Raw genomic sequence first — 20,588 nt, 5'->3', positions numbered from 1 at the left:
TTGAGATATAGTAATGAACAAAATTACCCTTGCCTTCATGGAGTTTACGTTCCATTAGGAGAAATACAGTAAACAATAAATATAATAAGTAAATGATCTGTTAAAAAACTGTAAGGACTACGGAGAAAACAGAGCAGGTGAAGGGTAATTAGAAGTTGGACTGTGAGTGTGAGTTCTAATTTTATGTGGAAGATATTCAATGGAGGTATATTTAGAACATAAATTTAATAGTAGTATATATTATAAATTCTAAAAGGATTCCAACATAATTAGAACCTTATGTTGCATTGACACGTTGTGGCCACTAGGACGCAAATGGGCCTTTTCTAAGAAAAATGGGGTGAGGGTAGGTTGTGTGAGAGAGATGTGGGTAATTATGCACTCACCCTTCCCCCAGGTGTTCTGTAGGGGCAGTCCCATTAAGGACACTGGCAAGACAGGCAGAAGAGTGTTACCGTGTGACCTGGAGCAAGACATGTTTGCCCTTTGCTTCCCCCCCTTGGCACGTCCTCACCCAGCAGCAGCTGGCGGCTGAGCAGAGAAATCAACCTCAGCTTGGCCTTTCAGTACCCAGCTGCGTGTCACAACCGAGTAATGGTGGAGAGAGACAGACCTGCTGACTTTTTCTTCCCGCCCTGCAGCGAGATTTTCTGGGTGCTGCGTGAGGATTCCTGCGGTTACACTCAGCGCCGGGGGTCTGTATAACAGCCCCACTAGATGCTCTTCGTTTCTCTGTAATATTTAAAACGTCGCCAAGATGAAAGCATTTACCTGAACGTTCGGATTTCTCAATCCTTCCACCCCAGCCTCTGCGGGCAGACGGGTGACCATTCTTATCTCTTGGATGGGATCCCATTCCGCTGCCCTTACTGGCGCGGAGAGCAGCCCGCCTTCTACTCGGGTGGGAGCTCCGCAAGACCTGGCAAACCGCGCGCCAGCTGGGCATGGGCGCGCACGCGTCAGGCGCCGCAGGTTGCGCATCTGGCGCCAGAGCGCCCCCCGCCCCCTTCCCCAGAGCAGTGCCCGCCTAGGCCGCGGCCCTCGGTTTGTGCTCTCAAGCATGCCGGGCGTTCTCTCCCCGCGCGGGGGCACCAGAGCCCTCGGAAGTGTCTGGCACTGCGGTGCATTTTCCCAGTTCCTTTTAAATGACTGCGGAAAAACAGACTCCCCGAGCCGCAAATGGGAAGACGGATTCTCAGAACAGGCTTGCAAATGCCCCGCAGCCATCATTTAACTGAGCCCGCAGAGCAGTTACGGTTTGTCACCCGACTCTCCCGGATCGTCTCATTTGTCCCTAGTGAGACCCCGAGGTTCTGGTCGTGCCGGGCTTCTGGGTAGCTGGATGCATGTCGTGCTCCGGGTAGCGCGAGCGCAGGGCGCGCGTTCGCACACACCCGCGCTCAAACGAAAACGCACAAGGTACGGCAGGGGAGCAAGGGCTCTGGGTGTCCCGAGTGGGGGGTTGGCATCGCGGGAATTGATGCTACAATCTGGGAATGGCTGCATCCTGCCAGGTTGACCGATGAGTGAAAATGACGCGGCGCCACATATCGGACAGGCCAGGGTTGCTGCCGCGCATTTAGGGAACCCAATAAGCGTCAGGCGCGCTCCCTTCCCCTCACATGTCTCTATTTCCCGGGCGTGTGATGCCAGAAAACCGCAGGAAAAAGACCCACTTAGACAGCTAGAGTTGCGTTTGGAGACTGCCCTCCCTCTACAAAAGCATCAACAGAAAGACCCTCCAAAACCACGGATCCCCGAATAGATGCCCCAGAATGGGGCCGGTTATCCTTGGTTACCGATGCTGAACACGTTTTGGGGTTTACAATACTTATTTATTTTTAGGATAACTCGCCCTCCCTTTTAGGCAGGGTGGGAAAGGAGAACGCAGCAGGGAGGGAGGATTCCTATAATAAGAATCAGCGCATTTTTCAGAGCTGAACCGAGCTGGGTTTCCATTTCAAAAGAGGAGACAGACTCTACTGCGATTGTAGAAGAGACCGCGGTCTGAATTAGGGACTGGGAGGCGTCGAGCGGCGGAACAGTCCATCACAGAGGTACCTGGATCTAAATGCGTGCACACACACGCGCACACACACACACACATGCGCGCGCGCGTCTACACAGCCTGGATGTGTGCGTGTGCGCGTGTGTGCGCGTGTGTGAACTCCCACATGCTGCTGCTGTCTGCTTCTGGCCAGTGGCACCGATGCCTCCCTCCTCCTCGCTCGCCCCCAGATTCTCCTCCCCTCCTTGTTGCTTTTGTCTGGAGGGTATTATGGGTTTGTGTGTGTATGAGCGTGTGTGCTTTTGGATTTCAGACTAATTTTCTGGAGTTTCTGCCCCAGCTCTGCGTCAGCCCTCACGTCACTTCGCCAGCAGTAGCAGAGGCGGCGGCGGCGGCTCCCGGAATTGGGTTGGAGCAGGAGTCTCGCTAGCTCCTTTGCTCGCGCTCTCCGCGCTCAGTGCCCAGCAGCAGGAGGAGCCTGGACCCAGGCGCCGCCAGCAGGCGGTAGGCGCCGGAGCCCCGGTGAGCATCGCGGACAGTGCCCTCCTTCGTTTCGGCCCTCACCGTCCCCCCTGGGGCGACCGCGGCGGCTCCCCAGGTGGGACACGCCGCACCACCTGCCCGCACCCCCTGCACTCAGCGGCCGTGTCGGATTCTGCAGCATCATTGGGGGCCCCTTCTTGGAGCTATCGCAGCAGGCAGTCTCTTCGTCCCCCTTTTAAAGGGTCCTTCTTCTGGCCTGTGCCATGGAATCCGTTCTCAGGATCCCTAGTCCCATCTTCCCTCCATCGACCCCAGGCATGGAAAGACGATTGGGCACACTGGTGGCCCCAGAGGCGTCAGTGCCACGGAGGGGCAAGTTTATTGCTGGGGTGGGAGCTGGGCACTCATCCATCTACAGTCTCCCCATTGGGGTCGGGTTGGGGGTGACGCGAACCCAAAAGGAGAACGCCTCAGTTCATGTTGTCTGGGGTCCTGTACTCAGTCTTACTCCTGTCTGTTTGTCCTCAGCCCCGAGGTGAGTCCGGGATTTCAGTGCGCGCCTATCAAGGAGCCTGCAATCCAGAGAGTCCGGGAGCGCCGCTGGCTGGTCCCCGGCGCGCCGGGCCATGCTCCCGCGTCCGCGGCGGAGCTCCCAGTGGCGGTAGCGCCCCCTGTGAGGCGGCCAGAGATGCCCCGGCCACTGTGAACGGTGCTGTCCACCAGGGCACCATCAGCCCGGGACACGCTAGGCTCTACGGGCCTGCGACCAACATCCAGTAGAGAGAGCAGCAAGCGCGGCAAAGACCGCCCAGCACCGGCAGGAGAGGCCTGCCGGTGCAGCGCAGGGACACGTACTCAGTGTGACTCCGGCTGGCACTGGCAGCTAGGGATGTCGTCCTGGACGAGGTGGCATGGACCCGCCATGGCGCGCCTCTGGGTCTTCTGCTGGCTGGTTGTGGGCTTCTGGAGGGCTGCTCTCGCCTGTCCCACGTCCTGCAGATGCAGCGCCTCTAGGATCTGGTGCAGCGATCCTATTCCTGGCATCATGGCATTTCCAAGGTTGGAGCCTAACACTGCAGACCCTGAGAACATCACCGAAATGTGAGTTCCTGGTGCTCTTCCTTCTTTCTTCTCTCCTGGCACCTAAGACCGGGCTGGCCTGGCAGTTCCCTCCCGGGCATTAATGTTGTCTCAAGTCTGGGGAGAAGTCAGAGATGAGACACGCAGGGCTGGGCCATCCGTCAGTTACCTATGTTTCATTAGCTTGAGACTGATAACACCGGGAGAAGTGTGACAGTTTAACATAAGTTTTAAATAGTATATGTTATTAATATAAATGTGTATATTCTTTGTGGGATATATGCACTTTATATTTCAAAGCCCGCCTGAGTGTGTTTAAGGCTTTCCACGTGCAATAACTTAGTTTTGGACATTTTTGTTTCATAAGATGCTATGTGTATGTTGTGTTAGGAGAAGTTCCAGTAATATTTACTAGAAAGGAGGTTAACGTAATTAACTCTTTGACATTTGTTGAAGGAGGTTAGAGTCTCCCTTCTAACATCTTCCTCTGAGGTTTAGAGTTGACCAATTTCCCTTTTTCTTTTATACATCAAATTTTACTGAGGAGATGCATCCAGAGATGGCTTTGACAATGATCTGTAAGAGGAGAAGTTCTGAGTGTTGAAAAGCACTTGCTCAAAAGAGAAAATGTGATCGTTGGAAGTCTAAAAGCCTAGTCTGATTTAATTTGGAATGGACTTCTCAGAGATATAATTTTGAGGCCATTTGGATTATAAATCTTAACTGCTCACTGAATAATTTCCCAGGACTAGTTTGGATGATGAAGCAGTGTGTTTACTCAGATGAATGCTGCCTTTAGCATGGGACCCCTAGGTGCCTGGAAATGTTTGAGCTTGTTCTAATCTGATTGTGCATTTCTGTCCTTTTCTTTTGATGCCTTGTGACAAATACTAAGTAGGAATTCACCAGTCCTTTGTCCAGCATTCTCCTGTCACCTCTACTAGAAGTGCCCTCCCCTCTACCCCCCTTGCCAATTATTTCATCAAAGTGAGATTTTATTCATTCATGTCGAAGGTTGTAAGGCAAAGTTTCTGGTGGTTTTCCTGATGTGCTTGATACTAAGATAGGCAGCCCTGAAAGTACGGCTTGGGCTGTGGCCTTCCGGTTGGCGAGTGCGCATGCATATTTCCCCCCACAGAAAACGCACACCCAGTTTCTGCCAGCGTATGACCGAGATAACCTGTTTTTTTGTTTTTCGTTGTTGGTCCCCCTCCCCCCCAAGTAAGTAAGAGACTTTCCTAGTCTCTGTTTGTTCTGCTGGTGATGTTCATGTTATAAGGCTCGGGCAGAGGAAGTGACAACAGAATGGAGGGGAAACGTGCTGGCCTAGCAGTGCTGAGATGTGCCGGGAGCAGCCAACTGTCAGGCCGGATCCAGGATGCTCGGTTCTCAGCCTCTTTGGTCAGGATGGCAGCAGTCAGGGCCTGAGCAGGAGGGTGGGCAGGTCCCCGACCGTCCTGGCCTGGGACTGGACTGGGCCAGGCTCCCCATGCTGGTCAGAGTGTCGGTGGCCTTTTGCAGGATGTGTGTCTTTTACATGAGATGGGCTTTGAGTAGCCAGATGGAGAAAGCCATTTGGAATTCAGGGCTCTTCAGACTATTTTGAGACCACAGGGAGTGCCTTTGTACAGTTAGAGGTTGTTTTGTTGTTTTAAAATTCTGTCTTAGGTGATAGGTAATAGAAAGAGGGAGGACATGAGTTAGGGCTAATTATTTTCATTTTAACATTTTTTCACTTTACTATTTAAAAGTCATAATCAGAGAAAAGGGCAATAACACTCTTTTTTTACATTAGAAAATATTATTTTAAATCTTAGTACCTTAGCTGCCTGATGTATATGAGATCAGTGGATTTGAGCAGAGCTTTCTTATATTAGTTCTCACAATTGCTGTTGTTCTTTTTATATCGGATGGTAGGTTCCTATTTTCCGGCTTTTAAAAATTGAATTTTTTTTCTTATATTTCCAAAGCACTTGTCACAGTGATTCATTAAAAAATGACATGCCTAATTTCTACTCTTATTTCTTTACCTTTTTGGTTTGAAAATATATTGAAATTAAGATCACTGAGAGGTATGTAGGGATAAGTGTTTAGGATGAGGAATTAGACTCATCAATGGGAAAAAGTGTTTCTCTGCTCTGTCCCTCAGCTGTGATCGAGCGCAGGCAGTTTGAGTCCCAGGTGTGCTTATCTGTAAAATGTATCCAAATCCTTGTTTAGAAAGCACTCAGTGTCATTATTTAGGATTCTGCTATTTTGATATCAAAGTGACATCAGTGGATGAGCTTGTTTCACAGCCATATAGGACACTGTCTGTTCTTTTTCTTACATATTGATATTTGCTTGAATGCCTTTTGAATTCTTGGCCACTTTAACTTTTCTATTAGACCCAAGAGTATTCCTAAAATAACCTGTTTTGAAGTGGATTTAATGGTGTTTGGCTGAACTTACATGTTTCTTAAAAAAAAAAAAAAGAATAAATAATGTAAGTAAATAAACTGATTAACACTTGCTGAAGCAACAGTTGATTGTATCATTTAAAAATAGTATATCTTTTAATAACTATATATTAGGGGAAAATATAACCACATTGCCTTTTAGAATTCAGAGAGAGGTTATGATAGACTGTTTTTTAAAATATATGTATTGATTAAATAAGAGATAAGATTTTATTTCTGTTTCTAGATGCATATTTTGAGCCAAGCCGACATTCTGTTTTCGGAGTCATTGTTTGAACCTATTTTATTAAAAATATCTCTCCATCACAGTATCTGTTTCATACTCTTTCCCACTAACATAATCTATGTCTGGATCTAGATCTCTCTGTCTATAGATGTCTATCACATCTATCCATCATCACACCTGAGAACTTCCCGCTTTTGTTACTTGGAGATGGTTATACCAAAACTGTACTAAATTCGGTTTAAAAATACCATTGTCACATATAAGTGGAATTCAAGAGTAAAGCCTATTGTTGGAATTATGTAACTGGCCATTTAAGTCTCAGTTTTATCAAGTGCCAAAATGCATTGCCAAGGACAAGTTCTGTCTCACATAAGTGGCAAAAGGCATGGTTAAAATAGGTCATGTATTTTTTTTATAATTGTGGTCAAAACATATAACATAAAATTTATCATCTTAATTATTTCTTATACCATTCAGTAGTGTTAAGTTTATTCACACTTTTGTGAAAGGGCATGGGTTTTTATATTGTCTATATTTTAATGAAGACCCATGATGACCCTTTATCCTGAATTTCTTGGATGATAGTCTCTGATTTGGGGGTAATGTTTGAAGACAAATGTTATATTTTTCCTCTCAGTACGAATAGGATTTGCAGCCTCTGCTGCCAGAGCTTCTACATGCGATTTATTGTCGGCCTGGCTAAGCGCTGTAATGTAATGTCAGTAATACATTGATGCTGGCCCTCTCACCTGAGTGAGCTTTCCATTGCAATTAATTGTACTAAAAAAAGTTCTGGCATTTATAAGGAATCAGTTTTTATTACTCTGATATTTACTTCTCAGCCCCTCTGTTGGGGGTTCTAGATGTGGAAATTGTGCTTTCCATGCATTTAAGAACCACAGAGTCAGTTTGAATAGGCCACACTGGACTCATTAATGAACGAGGCACTCGAATTCACATCCTTCATCATTTAATACAGCTTGCAAACTCTAGCTGAAAACATGCTGTCTTCCCAGTGAAGTCATTTTCAGAATTCAGCTCAACACAACCATTTTGAAGTCTCAGTTTCATACCTTCCATGTATGCATTATGGAGGTTTTTATTACATTGGGTCAAACAATTGAAAAGGCCCGTGACCCTTCTGACCCTACTTTCTTCAATCCCTCTCCATCACTTCTCATTGACCATCTAGGAAAATGTGTTGAATTTTTCTTTTCCTTCTCTGAAAAGTGATATTTCCTTATGGGAATTTAGAGCACTGGAGTTAAGAGAAGAGCCCGAGTTATATGCTATTATAAACAAGTAATGGGAAGTCGTTACAGTGTGGTCACAGCGCCCAGCACTGACTTTAGCTCTGTCAAAGGCCTTTCACTGTTTTTATCCCATAAACCTGTTTGTGTCTGCTTCAGTATTCCCTTGTAAAGACGTTTTCTAAGCTGAAAAGTTGGCTGAACAGCTGAGAGTTGAGGTCTCTTTCTCCCTAGGAACATTCTGTATGATCTCTTTGACTATATCTAGGTCGTGGGAGTATAAAACCTAGAGTTTTTGTTTAGCTGGGGAAAGGAAATTGAATTTTTTTTTTCCCTTTTCCTTTTTCTTCTTTTGCCTTTGGTACTAAGCAAGTGACTCCACTTTTAACTCATTGCTCCTCTTGCCTGTTAGGGAAAGAAACAGTTTCAAACCATGATCGAATATTGCACAGTGGTATTGTCCCTAGACTGACTTTACCACTTCTCTGGAGAGTTTCTGATAGGCTCAAAAACTATAGGGTGGGATGTGGCATTGAACCTGCTCTCCTTTGGAGCAGTGCCCAATTTTGGTTCCTCTTGATACCCATAAATCAATAGGATGATTTTAAGGGGGGAGAGATTACTTAGGCAGGGCAGACTTTTTACTTGTTTGATGTGTGAGAGAGAGAAAAGGAAAGAATAAAACTTAACTTTGGATTATTAATAGCTGATTAATCATTTTCATAATCTACTTGGTCTAGTGAGTTTAAAACACAAATCCTACCCCCCAGGTGGCAGAGATCTGAACCTTACAGTGACCTGATAATTTTAGCTCCACATTTATTTGCTGATTGATTTCCATTAAAAAAAAGGCAACAACCCCACATGATCCAGGTGTCTTCTCACCACTTACTTTGCTCTCTGGGATGCCCAGAGGACCGGGAAGTCATAAATATTGATCTGGGAGATGAAGGAGTGAATAGTTGTGAATGTTACAAGTCTGGGAAGAAAAGTGATGTGTAGGTATGAAGTTTACATGCTTCAAAAACAACCATATGAGATAGAAAGCTGGAGTCAGGTGTTACCTGGTCTGGAAACAGACCCTTCATGTCTCTGGGCCTGAGCTTGTCAGGTGTAAACTGAAGGCTTTGGAGTTAATGCTCAGACAAGTTTCTCCTGGCTCTGAAGTTCCACAAAGCATCAGTTACAGAGGTCATGTGCTTTATACATCAGCTCTGAAGGAAATGGTGGTGCGGTGTGCTCAGACTGGCGGTGTGAGAGTTGGAGGGTCTTTGCTGTCATCTGTTACATGTGCATATTTTCAATGTCTGCTCTGAATTCCCCAAACGGTGTCTTTTTATTTTTATTTATTTAATTATTTTTTGGTACGTGCCCCTAGCGGGAACCGAACCTAGGACTCTCTGGTCCGCAGGCCAACGCTTCAACCACTGAGCCAAACTGGCCAGGGCCAAACAGTGTCTTTTTAAATGTGAGCTGCTGATAATGCTGCTGGGATATTAATGCTGGCCTGATCAGTTCAAGGACACAGGGTCACTTAGAATCAGGACCTCAGAAAGAGAAGGGGCCTTAGAAATGCTCTGTTCCAGGCCCCTCTGCACACACCAAGGTCAGTGAAGTAAGGTACCTAAGCCCATGATGCGCTAAAGACATGGTAGAGACCAGAAGTCTTTTTCCTAGCATCCAGGGGAAATGCCGTGGCCTTTACTTGAGGGAGCCTCCCCTCTGTTCATGTCCTGGGACTAAACCTGACTCCAGCCCACCATTTAGAAACATCAGAGATATGAAGACAAGCTTCATCGGGCTAAGTCTGTGCAAACATGTCTTTACTAGTGACAAAGCAATCAAAAAGTGCTTGAGCTACGGATCCCAAGCAATGACCTTATCTTCATAGGAAGAAATCCATTTTTTTTGTTTAGTTTACTGTACTAAAAAAATTTTTAAGTCTCCAAGTCTTCCTCTTCACTAAGCAATTGATACACAAAAGTCCAGCTGCAGAGAAAAGTCTTCATGTGTTGGCAGCAATGAGGGATGCTAATCTGTGCCCGCTGGACCATGTTGGAAAGTTGGGGTTGGAGGAGGGCAGAGCAGACAGAGCAGAGTGGAGTCTTCGTCACAATCAGAGCTGGTTCTGTAAGAGGAGGAACCACAGCCTTTTATACCAAGTCTGCCTTAGTGCCCATACAAGGGTACTGACTCTTTCCTGCCTTCTTTTCCTCCTGACTTCTCATTGCTCCAAGATTGATGGCTGAGATCAGTGGCTGAGCCGGTGGGCACACTTAAGGGTTGCTGACGCATAGCCAGAATGTATTCTGCTCACATTTTGCGTGTTGTCCATGGCTCACACCCCTGAGACATACCTTAGGTTTCAGGCAGGGCTTCTCCCCAGGGACCTGAAAGGCACTTTACAGGCATCTGCTTATTTAGGTTTAAAACCTCGCATTGAAGTAAGTGGGAAGGTCCCGACAGCCTCCGAGGGACTGTCACGTTGATTGGCGTGCCCGGGGCTCTCTGGTCAAGGGGAGCGGAGTTTAGGTTAGAGCCCCATCCAGGATCTCACTTAGGGCTTTGTCTGCTCAGCCTCACTTGCCCAAATTTGGGCTTGAGAGAACAGGCAGTTTTAAGAGAAACGTAAAGATTCGGATAAATATTCATAAGTTACACAGCATGACGGGGGAAGGAGGTGGACTGGCGCTTCACCCCTTCCATCACCATCTCAGCTGTCACAGTGTGTGATAGTAGAAGGAAAGTGATTTATGTGCCCCGGGAATCTGGCATCTCTAGTATGGCATCAGAATGTTAATAATCACACACCATTTAGAGTCCCCTTTTTAAAATTAAGAAAAATGTTTACAACTATAGTTTATATTCGGTATTACTTTGTGTCAGTTTCATGTGTACAGCAGAGTGGTTAGACAATCATATACTTTAGGAAGTCATCCCCCAATATTTCCAGTACCCACCTGGCACCATATATAGTTATTACACTATTATTGACTATATTCTTGATGCTGTCCTTTATATCCCTGTGACTTAAAAAATAAAAAGAAATATGTTTTGATTGATTCTGTAGAGAGGAAGGGAGGGGGAGAGAGAGAACCATCAATCAGTTGCCTCCTGCATGCCCCCTACTGGGGTCGAGCCTGAAACCCCAGGAATGTGTCCTGACTGGGAATTGAGCTGGTGACCTCTGTGCATGGAAAGACCCTCAACCAACTGAGCACACTGGCCAGGGCCCCTGAGACTGTTTTGTATCTACAAACCTGTACCTCTCAATCCCTTCAAAAGAGTCCCCTTTTTATTGCAGATAAGGACCTATTGCTATTTAGCACCCTAAGCTTTCCTGTAATCTCCATATCTCAACAACTCTCTGGACACACACACACACACACACACACACACACACACACACATCAGAACTCTGTGTGTGTATAAGGAGTCTATGAATATATTGATACATGTATACAACTCCACTAGGTGTGGTCCTTTCAGATTTAATTATATCGAATTGTAAAATTTTCTTAATAATTCAGGATTTACTTCCTTAAACCAACCAGACTTTTTTTTTTTTTTTTTTTTTAAACATCAGTTTCAGGTGTACAACATAATGATCTGATATTTGTACTGTATATATTGGGAAATCCTCACCACAATAAGTCTAGTTAATATCCATCTGCTCACCTAGTGACAATATTTTCCTTGTGATGAGAACTTTTCAGATTCACTCTTACCAGCTCTCCACTATACGTTACAATGCAGTATTACCAGCAGTAGTCACCACTCTGTGCGTTACATCCCCACCCAGACTTCTAGTTTTGTTTTCATCGTTCTGGCCATCTCTCCACGAGGACCGGACAGGTGGCATTCTGTGAGTGTCGCACGTGAGTGTCAGTACACTGACTCCATCAGTTGACCTGGCTCCTCAGAGTTCCTCTGCGTTGTCCTCTTTGCTCAAGCCTCAACGTAAAGAACAATGACATTATCAGTGAGGCATTTTTGAACAACTCTACAGCAGTGTAATTTAAACCAAAAGATAATGGAATTTTGGTTTTTAACCTCTGAAATATAGTGCTATCTAAAAACACAGGCTCTTCTACATTCTAACCTTTGTCACGGAAGTGGCCTCTATGTCACCTGCCCCGGAGCCCCTCGCTGCGAGGGGCAGAGGGGCCTGGGCCTGCCTCGCTGGCTGTTGCTCACTGTGGGACCGCTGGTGTCCCTTCTCCGGCCTCGGCTCGCTCTTCTGTGTGTGCAGGGGTGGGGGATGGGGTGCGCGGGAGCTCGACATGTGGCCTCTAAGGTCTCTCGTAAGGTTTGATACAAAAACAGGCACCTCTCTCCCCAAATCCCAGCCCAGCCCAAACCACAGCGCTCTTTGTAGTCTGCTCTCAGTTTCACTTCAGAGGTCTGGCGCCGCCACCCCACACTCAAGAGAGACACGGGAGATTTCGCTCCTACCTTGCACTCCTGCCTTCAGCCTCTTCGTGTTGTGAGTCTTCAGTCTTCTTCCTCTGTTTCTGGTGATGTCTCTTATCCCCCTCTTCACTTCCCCAACACACACACACACACACACACACACACACACACACGGAGGCATCTGGCTGCTAAACCCCTTCCATGGATTGCAAAGACATCTTGGGTTGCAGGACCTGTGCCGACCACCATCATTCCCACAGATCCGGACCTGATACGGTTAATACACTCAGCGAGGAAGCACAGTGCAGGAACTCGAGAGCAATGCTGGGCGGGGAGTTGGGATGTGAGGTTCATGTCCACTCTCACAGTGTCTGGACCTGGCATCCTAGTGAGCCTTTGTCCTCATCCTGGGTGAGCCTTTGTGCTCATCAGCCTAAGCTTCCTTTTCTTGAAGTTGGAGGTTGGGTCTTGGGTGGATGCGAACCCCTGACAGGCTCTGTGGTTCTGAATCTGTCGGCCATGGGCACTAGTGTTTCCTTTTCCGTTCTGGAATTCACCCTAGCCACCTCCCCAGAGCTTGCTCCAGCTCTCTTGGTGGCTTAAGCAATAGAAGTCTGATCGGCGGGATTTCTCCATGTCCACCTCTGCAGTTCAGGTCAGATGGCTTTGCCCGTCACCAGCTCCCTGCCTCCTGGGTGGCAATGTTTCCATGGTTTCCCATTAATTGAAACAAACTTTCATTTTTTTCCTTGAAGATCATTTTCTTCACATGTACTGTCTACCTCCACTTTCAGCATGTTCCCTACGTTCATGTCCGATCAGGCCACTTGGGGGGCCACTTCTACGGATGGTGCTCTAGAGGGAGTTCTAACTGGCTTGCCTCTTTGGCAAATCTCCACCTTTCCTGACCCTCAAAGCAGGAGTTTACACCAAAATTAAATCTCATCTTTCTGCCCATCCAGTTTTCCTCTCCTGCTGGCTGGAAGAGTTTATCACATGTTTCCTGATTGTCGTGTGGGCTGCCTGACATCTAATTCAAACGTCCTGCAAACATCTGTTAAGTTCCGCTAGTGCTCAGGGAGGACACTGGGGTGCCACTGATAACCAAGGTAGTGGGGCAAGGAGCCCTGAGCAGCTTAGAGCTGGTGGGAGAGACCGTTGAATAAACATCTCATTTTAATATAATGTGACAAGGGTATCAGTGTACTTGAGGGTAAAACCCCAGGTTACATCATGATTGCTTCTGCTTCAGGGAGACATGGGGAAGGGTGCTTCCTCCCAAAGGTGCATGGTTTTCACTGTGTAATAGTGGGGGGTGTAGACGTGTAGACCGGATGTGAACAATCCTCAATATCCACTTCCTGCAATGGCAGTAACCAGCTGAGTCTTATTTTTTCTCGGTTAGCACATTTTGATGCTCTTGTGTCCTCATCCGCTCATGTTCCATCTGAGCAAGCTTCCTGCAGCTGAGACACATCCGCCCTTTGCTTACGGTGGAAGACCTGGCGTGCGTCTGGGCTGGAGCCTGTCACTCCAACTCTGTCACAGAGCCCGTCCTCTTAAACTTTTCTCCACCAGCCTCTTTCCTCTCACCTCTATTTTCAGTCTCTTTCCCTTGTAAGCATCAGAAGTTAAGCAGGACCAGGTCTGTCCCATCTCGGACAAGGTTTTGGTGAGCACTGTTCTCTCCTGTTCCTTCCGCCCCTCTTCAGTCCCTGCCCTGTCCCCTCTCCCTTCAAGCCTGACCTTAGAAGACTGGTCTGTATTCATTATGTCTATCTCCTCAGTTCCTAATCTCAGCTCCATCCACAGCCGTGGTGAACTTGTTTTCCACCAATATTCCCAAAGTCCTTGGGCCAAGTCCAAGGCATACTTTCTGTCCTCTTACTTGCTCAGCAGAACTTGGCCTCACTCCCCACCCCCCCCTCGAAACACCCTTTTCCTTTGCTGTCACTGGCCTTTCCTTGTTTGCCCTGTTCCTCTGGCTGCTGCTTCTTTTTCTAATCCTCATTCAAGGATATTTTTTCCATTTATCTTCAGATAGAGTGGGGGGCGGGGGGAGAGACAGAAACAGAGAGAGACACAGAGAGAAACATTGGTGTGAGAGAGACACATTGACTGGTTGCTTCCCATGTGACCCCGACCAGGGCCGGAGATGAATCGCAACCAAGGTACGTGCCCTTGACGGAATCGAACCCACGATTCTTTGCTCTTTGGCCTCTGAGCCAAACCGGCCAGAGCTGGCTGCTGCTTCTTAATCTTATTTGTGGGGGCTCTTGTCTCCACTCCTCCCCTAGGTGATATCTCTTGGGCTTCTGTCCTAGGGTTGCTTTTTTCCTGGGCTGTCCCTGGGCTATGTCACTCTCATCCATGACTTCTGTGTTCTAATGATGTCCTGATCTATGTTTGCATCCATTATCAGTGAGGACCTTTGGGCTACTGCCTACTGAACATTTCTCTTAGATTTGTCATAATGTGTCATACTTGACATTTCCAAATTAAATTCATCATCATCACCCCAAACCCATCTCCAGTGTCCCCTAGCTTAATGGATGGCTCCACTGTCTAGCCAGTAATACACGCTAGAAGACTTGACTCTGCTCTCTCTTTAACCCCTGTATTCATTTAATTATCATGTCTTGCAAATCCATTTCCATAAATCCCCAAATTTCTTAACTTTGTCCAGTTCTTTTGATCTCTGCTGCCTTCATTCAATTCATTCATTTATTCTTTCAACAGATATTCATTCGGATCTGCTCTGCGCCATGTTAAATACTTAGGATATGGAGGTGACAAAGAGTGACCTGATCTTTTCTTGTCGCCAAGCATGCAGTCTGGGAGGGAAAGTGAGCATCAAACAAGTACTTACATAAGCAAAACAATCATTCATTTTATGGTCCTTCTTGCCTCAAATGCTGCAACCTGCCTCCTCGGTGTCCTCACCCTGTCTGGGCCGGGTCTTGCCTTAGGCCATCCTGTGCAGCAGTGGTCATTCAAAAGGCTGATGGTATCACATCACTGCTTCTAATTGCCCCGTGGCTCTTCACATTTCTTAAAATAAATTCAAAGTTGATTTCGTTATGTGTTTTAGTTTAAAAAATCCAATTTTCAGAATATTGCTATATAATAAGACATATAACTGTCACGTGGACTCGAATACACAGATCAGCGTTTCAGCTGCTTTTTACACCAGTGGCTCCGCGAAGAAGAACAAATGATCGCTGCAAGCTTGCTTGGTGATCTTGGAATTAGAGCAAGGGCACTTAATTCTGCATTTAAAATGTTAAACGACATTAAGCTAAGCTTGCCCGAGGCATCCATCTCCATAATTGGAGCGCCTGCACCAAGGGAATGCAGAACTTGAAGTACTTTGGCCCAGACCCGCGTCCCCTGGATGGACACTCCTTTCTCTCTCCTTTCTTCCCTGCCCAGCACCAATTCTGATTGACACATTCTTTCTCTGGAGTGCCTTTAGCCAAGCTTTGCTCAAGCCCGGGAGCTTCTCAGATTCTTTAAAGTGATTTTGCCCATCTTTTCTCTGATATGCATTAATTTCATTGCATGGAATTTTATTAGTAAGTACTTTTTTAAAGTAATATTTGAACATGATTCGAAATACCAGCAATACAAAAGAATGTATCATGAAAAGTTAGTGTAACTAACCCTCCAATCCCTCTTCCTCACCTCCAGTAGCAGCTTTGATTTTCATTTGTGTGTCTGCCTCCAGAAACAGTCTACTCATAAATGAGTACATGTCTGTCTTTTTTGTTCCTACACAATAAGAGCATATACATACAGATATATTCCCTTCATTTACACCTTTAACTATACCCACTCTTCTGCATCTTGGTGTTTTTGTTTGTTTGTTTGTTTTTGACTTAACAATGTTTCTTAAAAATGTTTCTATATCAGCATATACACCTTACCTTTTTTTTTTTTTTATAGCCAGGCAGTACAGTAATTCACTGAATGAACCAACTATATTTTACCAACCTCCTTTTGAACAATATTGTGTGCAGGTTCTTGCATACATGCATGATTTTACCTGTAGTAAAACTTCCTAGAATTTGAGTGGCAGGGCCATTTGCAAGACATTTGTGATTTTGATAGATACTGCTAAATTGTCTTGCAAGAAGACCATGTAATTTTATTCCCACCCTAACTGGAAGTGCCTGTTTTTCTACAGCTAAGCCCATCCTATGTGTTATTAAACCCTTTGACCTTTGTCAATCAGATGCCTGGGGAATAGTACCTCACCATTGTTTTACTTCCATAATTCTGTAATTGTGACCCAGGGTGAAAGTCCTTTTGTATGTATGTAAGTCATTTGTGTTTCTTTTTCAGTGAACTTTCTTTGTCATATTCCTTAGCTCTTTTCCTTTTCTGTTAGACTGGTGGCCTTTTCAATCATAAAATCTGTTTAACAATGAGAAAACTTATACTTTGCCTAACGTTTTGCTTATCTTCTGATGTTGATTATGGTATTTTCTCCTCTTCCTTCTCTTCTTCTTCTTACAACACAGAGTTACATTTTTTTTTTTTTTTTGGTAGTAGAATTTATTATTTATTTTATGGCTCTGTTGTGAATGTGGTTAAGAAGAGTCTTCCCCTCTCTAAGAGTATGAAATAAATCTCTTATATTTTCTTTTGCTATTATTACTTCATGCTTTTGTATTTAAAGTTTTGCTCCATCTGGGTTTTTTAAATATAAGATTTTATTATATTATTATACTAAAAATCATTTTATTATTTTTCTAAGATAAATAATCATCCAATCAAGTCTCTTGACACCATTGATTATATAATTCAACCTTTCCCTCACAAACTTAAAATAAATAGATCACCTTTGTATTTGGGCCTATTTTGGGATCTATCCTAGTCTGATAGCCAGGACTAAACTTTTCATCTACTGAAGTTTCATATTATTATTATTTTTCTACTTGAAGTATTAGTCTAACTTACCAATCTCCCTTTTTCAGAATTTTCAGGGTTAGTATTGCATAATTTTTCCATATGAATTTTAGGGATTGCTTGCCTAGCCCCACCCACATTATATTGGTGTTTTAAATTAAAATAGCACTACATTTATATATTTTACAAAGTCTTAACAAGTCTTAAAAGCCGTGCATCCTCCAAAGCGTCTAGTCTCGTTTCTGGTCTCCCCCTTTCTTCAATGAGATGGCACAGCCCCCCTGAGCTTTCGGTTGCTCTGTGAGCTACGCGGCCACCCTCCCTTCCTGCAGCACTGCCCCCTGGGCTGGGTGTCCGACCAACTTCCTCTGCCTCTGGGCTGTGTCCTCACCTGTGCCCCTATGTCTTATAGCCCCTTGTGTTTCCCAACCCCAGCACAGGCAACTTAGCATTATAAATGCGTGCCTGGCCACCTGTCTGTAGACACCATTGGAAGATAAACTGTATGAAGGCAGGGACTACATGGACCTTGCTTACTGCTCTTCTTCAGCACCCAGTACAGTGTCCTAGGTGCCCACATTATACACAGATATGTGGATATACACACCCCCATACTCCTCTACAATCTATCACTTAGAGGGCCAAGTAAGAGTATTTATTAGTAGTTGTTTGGGCCGTCAATATGCAAATTTCTAGACATGATGTTTACAAAGTCATTGAGTTAAGATGTTTCTTTAAATGAATAATTTTATGGAATTAAATGGCACAGCATTGGTTCATGTGCAACAAGAAATCAATTCATTATAGAGACACAGCAGAGCTGGAGAGGGAGAAAGACAAAGCTCTGATGAGCTGGCTGATTCTGTATCCAACAGGGTGGAGGGGCAGGGAGGGATGGGAGGGAGGATGAGGGCCAGGATGAGATGCACAGCAGGCTGGCTCATCAACAGAGGTGAATCCGGGGAAAAGAATCATTCCAGGGACATCTGATTCCAGCAAACAAATTGGTCTGGTGAGAAAAGAGTTGTGCCTTTCTGTTGTGTAATAGCTAATACTGGACATCCCTGTGGATCGATTGCCGTTTTCCCTGTGACTGCATTTATGGTGCTTCACTTAAAAAGTGATTCTGGTGTGAGATTTCAGATGTGATTTATCCTTTTTGTAGTATGGGTGGTAGAGACTGTTCATTTTTCTCAAAGAGCACCAGACATCGGGGTATAAAAGGGATGTGGCAGGTCCTATGTAATGGACCATCTGATGCATGTACTTTTGTGCCTTTCAAGGAGGGAGCATCGGGCTGATCCTGCGGATGTTTCACGGGGCTTTCTTTATAGTTATAATCTGGTCAGGCATCTTATACACTTTGATATTTGTTTGGAAAACTGATCACAAAACAACTGATAGACACAGGAGATCAGAGGGCTTTTAAAAATAGAGTGGGGAAGTTTTTAGGTGAACAGATTGCCTTGCATAGTCCAAAAAGATAATTCTCCGTTGAGATAAATAGCATCTGTTTGTTTATGTTTATAGGATGCAGTATGTTTGTAATAGACATGCAATAAAAATTGTGTGGGCTCCATGTATATATTTAAAAGGTAATTTTAAACAAAGGAATGGGCATTATGGATTCAACATATGATGTTAAACTCTGATGAGAAAAGTCTTATTTTTGGTTGGGTCATTGGCTGTCATAGTAAGTCTAGGTGACCCTCTGGGATATAACTTCTTAGCCATCACATTTATTCTTGGAAGAAATTGCTCTTTAAAAAAGTGTCATCTGGAGTTCAACTGCCTGGTGCCTGAGGGCACTCTGGGGCCTTTGTTTACCCAAGCCTAGCCAGGGGCTGCCGTCTTTCGTCTCCTTGCAGTGCATTCTGTGTCAATACCTGCACAGTTCAGAGTGCAATAGACGTTTGTTGACAAAGTCATTTCAGGGTCGCCAAAATGAAGGACAGGAACTGACTGTGTGCATACACGTGTGGATTGGTTGATTGATCAGTTCATTCATTTAGTTAGGGAATAAGTCAATCAACAAGTACATTTTGAACATGTCCTCTCACTGGGCACTTTTCTGGGCCTTGAGTAACAAGACTTAGACCAGTTCCCACCATTTGTGTGGCCTGGTGAAGGAGGTCCTCGGTCAGACCAGTTCTCTCTCACAGCCATGTGGACAATCCATCCTACTCTTCCCTACTCCATCGAAGCCCCACAGACAGCAGCTTGCACCTTTCCCATCCCCCACATCACTGTGCCTAAGGACATGTGTATCCATAGCACGGCACACACTCCAGAGGACGGAGCCACAGAAAGGGCCTACATAGGCCCTGAGAGTGAGCTCCGGGTCTTTGGGCAGGGAGTTCTGGTCAAGGAGAAAGGTGGCATTTCCAGGTAGGGGCATCCCGTTGGCCCTGTGACTCCTTGTCTCGTAGAGAGGAACTCGGCTGTAGGAGAACCAGAGTGACGGCCTCTAACCTGCCTGAGCCCACTGCCCAGAGCTCAGGGCACAAGGGACAAGGCTGTTTGTCTGGCCTCTGCATCGTGGTCGTCTTGTGCTGCGGTGTTGCATGGAGGTGCAGGCTTAGGCACGGAGCAGGCAGCGGCGTGGCCAGGCTCCTGTGCTTCTCCCATGGCAGGGCCCTTTCTCTTCAGGGGGCTTCTCAGTCATGGAGTCCCTGTTTCCAACAAGGACATCACAGACGCACACCGACCAGCAAAGCAGAGATCTCTCCCCAGCTGTTACTCGGTAAACACGAGTGGCTACCAGCTTCTACCTTTCTCTTTTCCCTTTACAAAGTTGATTAGTACTCAGAAAGGTCTAGATCTAAATGTAGTATTTAAGAACCAGCTCTCTGCAGCTGAATAAATAGATCTATGGATTTTTGCTGGGACCCTAGGAGCATCCTGAGGTTGTGAAAACTATGCCTAAAAAGTTGCTTAGGATTTTTTTCTTGAATTTAAAAATCACTGAATATGCCAGTTGTGTGCATAGGTGACTGACATTAATTTTTCATTTTGGGGGGTATTGTGTAGGGGAGTAATACAGGTGTGAAGCAGGATTACGTGGTGGGTTAAGAGCCTGCCCCACTCTGAAGGTGGCCCGCCTCTACTACTTGAGACCAATTATTAAAACTCTCTGTGTCTCACTTTCCCCATTTATAAGAGGAGAAAATAACAGAACCTTTCTCTCTGGGTTTCTCTGAGGTTAAAATGAGCTGATGCATGTAAAATGTTTGTATCAGTGCTTACCACATACAAGAACTCAACTTTACTTTGTGTGTCTATTCTAACCACATTTGGAAGGAGAGTGAACTCTGTAGGTCTGGAGGAGGACAGAAAAGCCAAAGAATCTGCCTTGAATATGGCACTGGACAGGCGTGGGGGTTACGGGGACGGATGTGCAAGGGTGTTGGCTGCCTTCCTTAGCACGTGGCATAGCTCTCTCATCTGTGGGACCGGGCGTGCTCAGCGGACTGGGATATTGACCACTTGTGTGCTGAGCAATCATGGGTCAGATTCAGCCAATATTACGCAGGTCATGGTCTTGTTCTGCCACTTTTTGTTCAATAGTCCTGGTCCATTTCATTTATTAGGTTGTTTACAGCAGTCCCCTGGACTCTGGAAGTGATCGGTCAGGTTGTATTCCATTTCAACTGTCATTTTCACTCTTTAATCGCAAGGCCTTTAAAAATTTTTTTTTAAATTGTGTTACAATACACATAATATAAAATTTACCATCTCAACCATTTTTACATGTACAA

The 20,588-nt window shown here is 45.5% G+C and overlaps 1 protein-coding gene across 2 annotated transcripts in view; it reads left to right on the top strand.

Moving 5' to 3' along the window:
- Positions 1 to 1,992: 1,992 nt before the first annotated feature.
- Positions 1,993 to 20,588, top strand: part of NTRK2 (neurotrophic receptor tyrosine kinase 2) — a 334,115-nt gene continuing 315,519 nt past the window's right edge. For both annotated transcript variants that reach the window (XM_036261082.1, XM_036261083.1), the window contains exons 1-3: positions 1,993 to 2,057; positions 2,349 to 2,530; positions 3,020 to 3,592. In XM_036261082.1, coding sequence (XP_036116975.1) covers positions 3,381 to 3,592 — 212 coding nt within the window. In that variant the 5' untranslated portion in view covers positions 1,993 to 2,057; positions 2,349 to 2,530; positions 3,020 to 3,380. The remainder of the gene's footprint in view (positions 2,058 to 2,348; positions 2,531 to 3,019; positions 3,593 to 20,588) is intronic.

Source organism: Molossus molossus, unplaced genomic scaffold (assembly GCF_014108415.1).
Source record: "Molossus molossus isolate mMolMol1 unplaced genomic scaffold, mMolMol1.p scaffold_m16_p_14, whole genome shotgun sequence".
Classification (NCBI taxonomy): Eukaryota; Metazoa; Chordata; class Mammalia; order Chiroptera; family Molossidae; genus Molossus; species Molossus molossus.
Note: the sequence above shows the minus strand (reverse complement) of the source record. Positions and strands in the feature narration are given on the sequence as shown.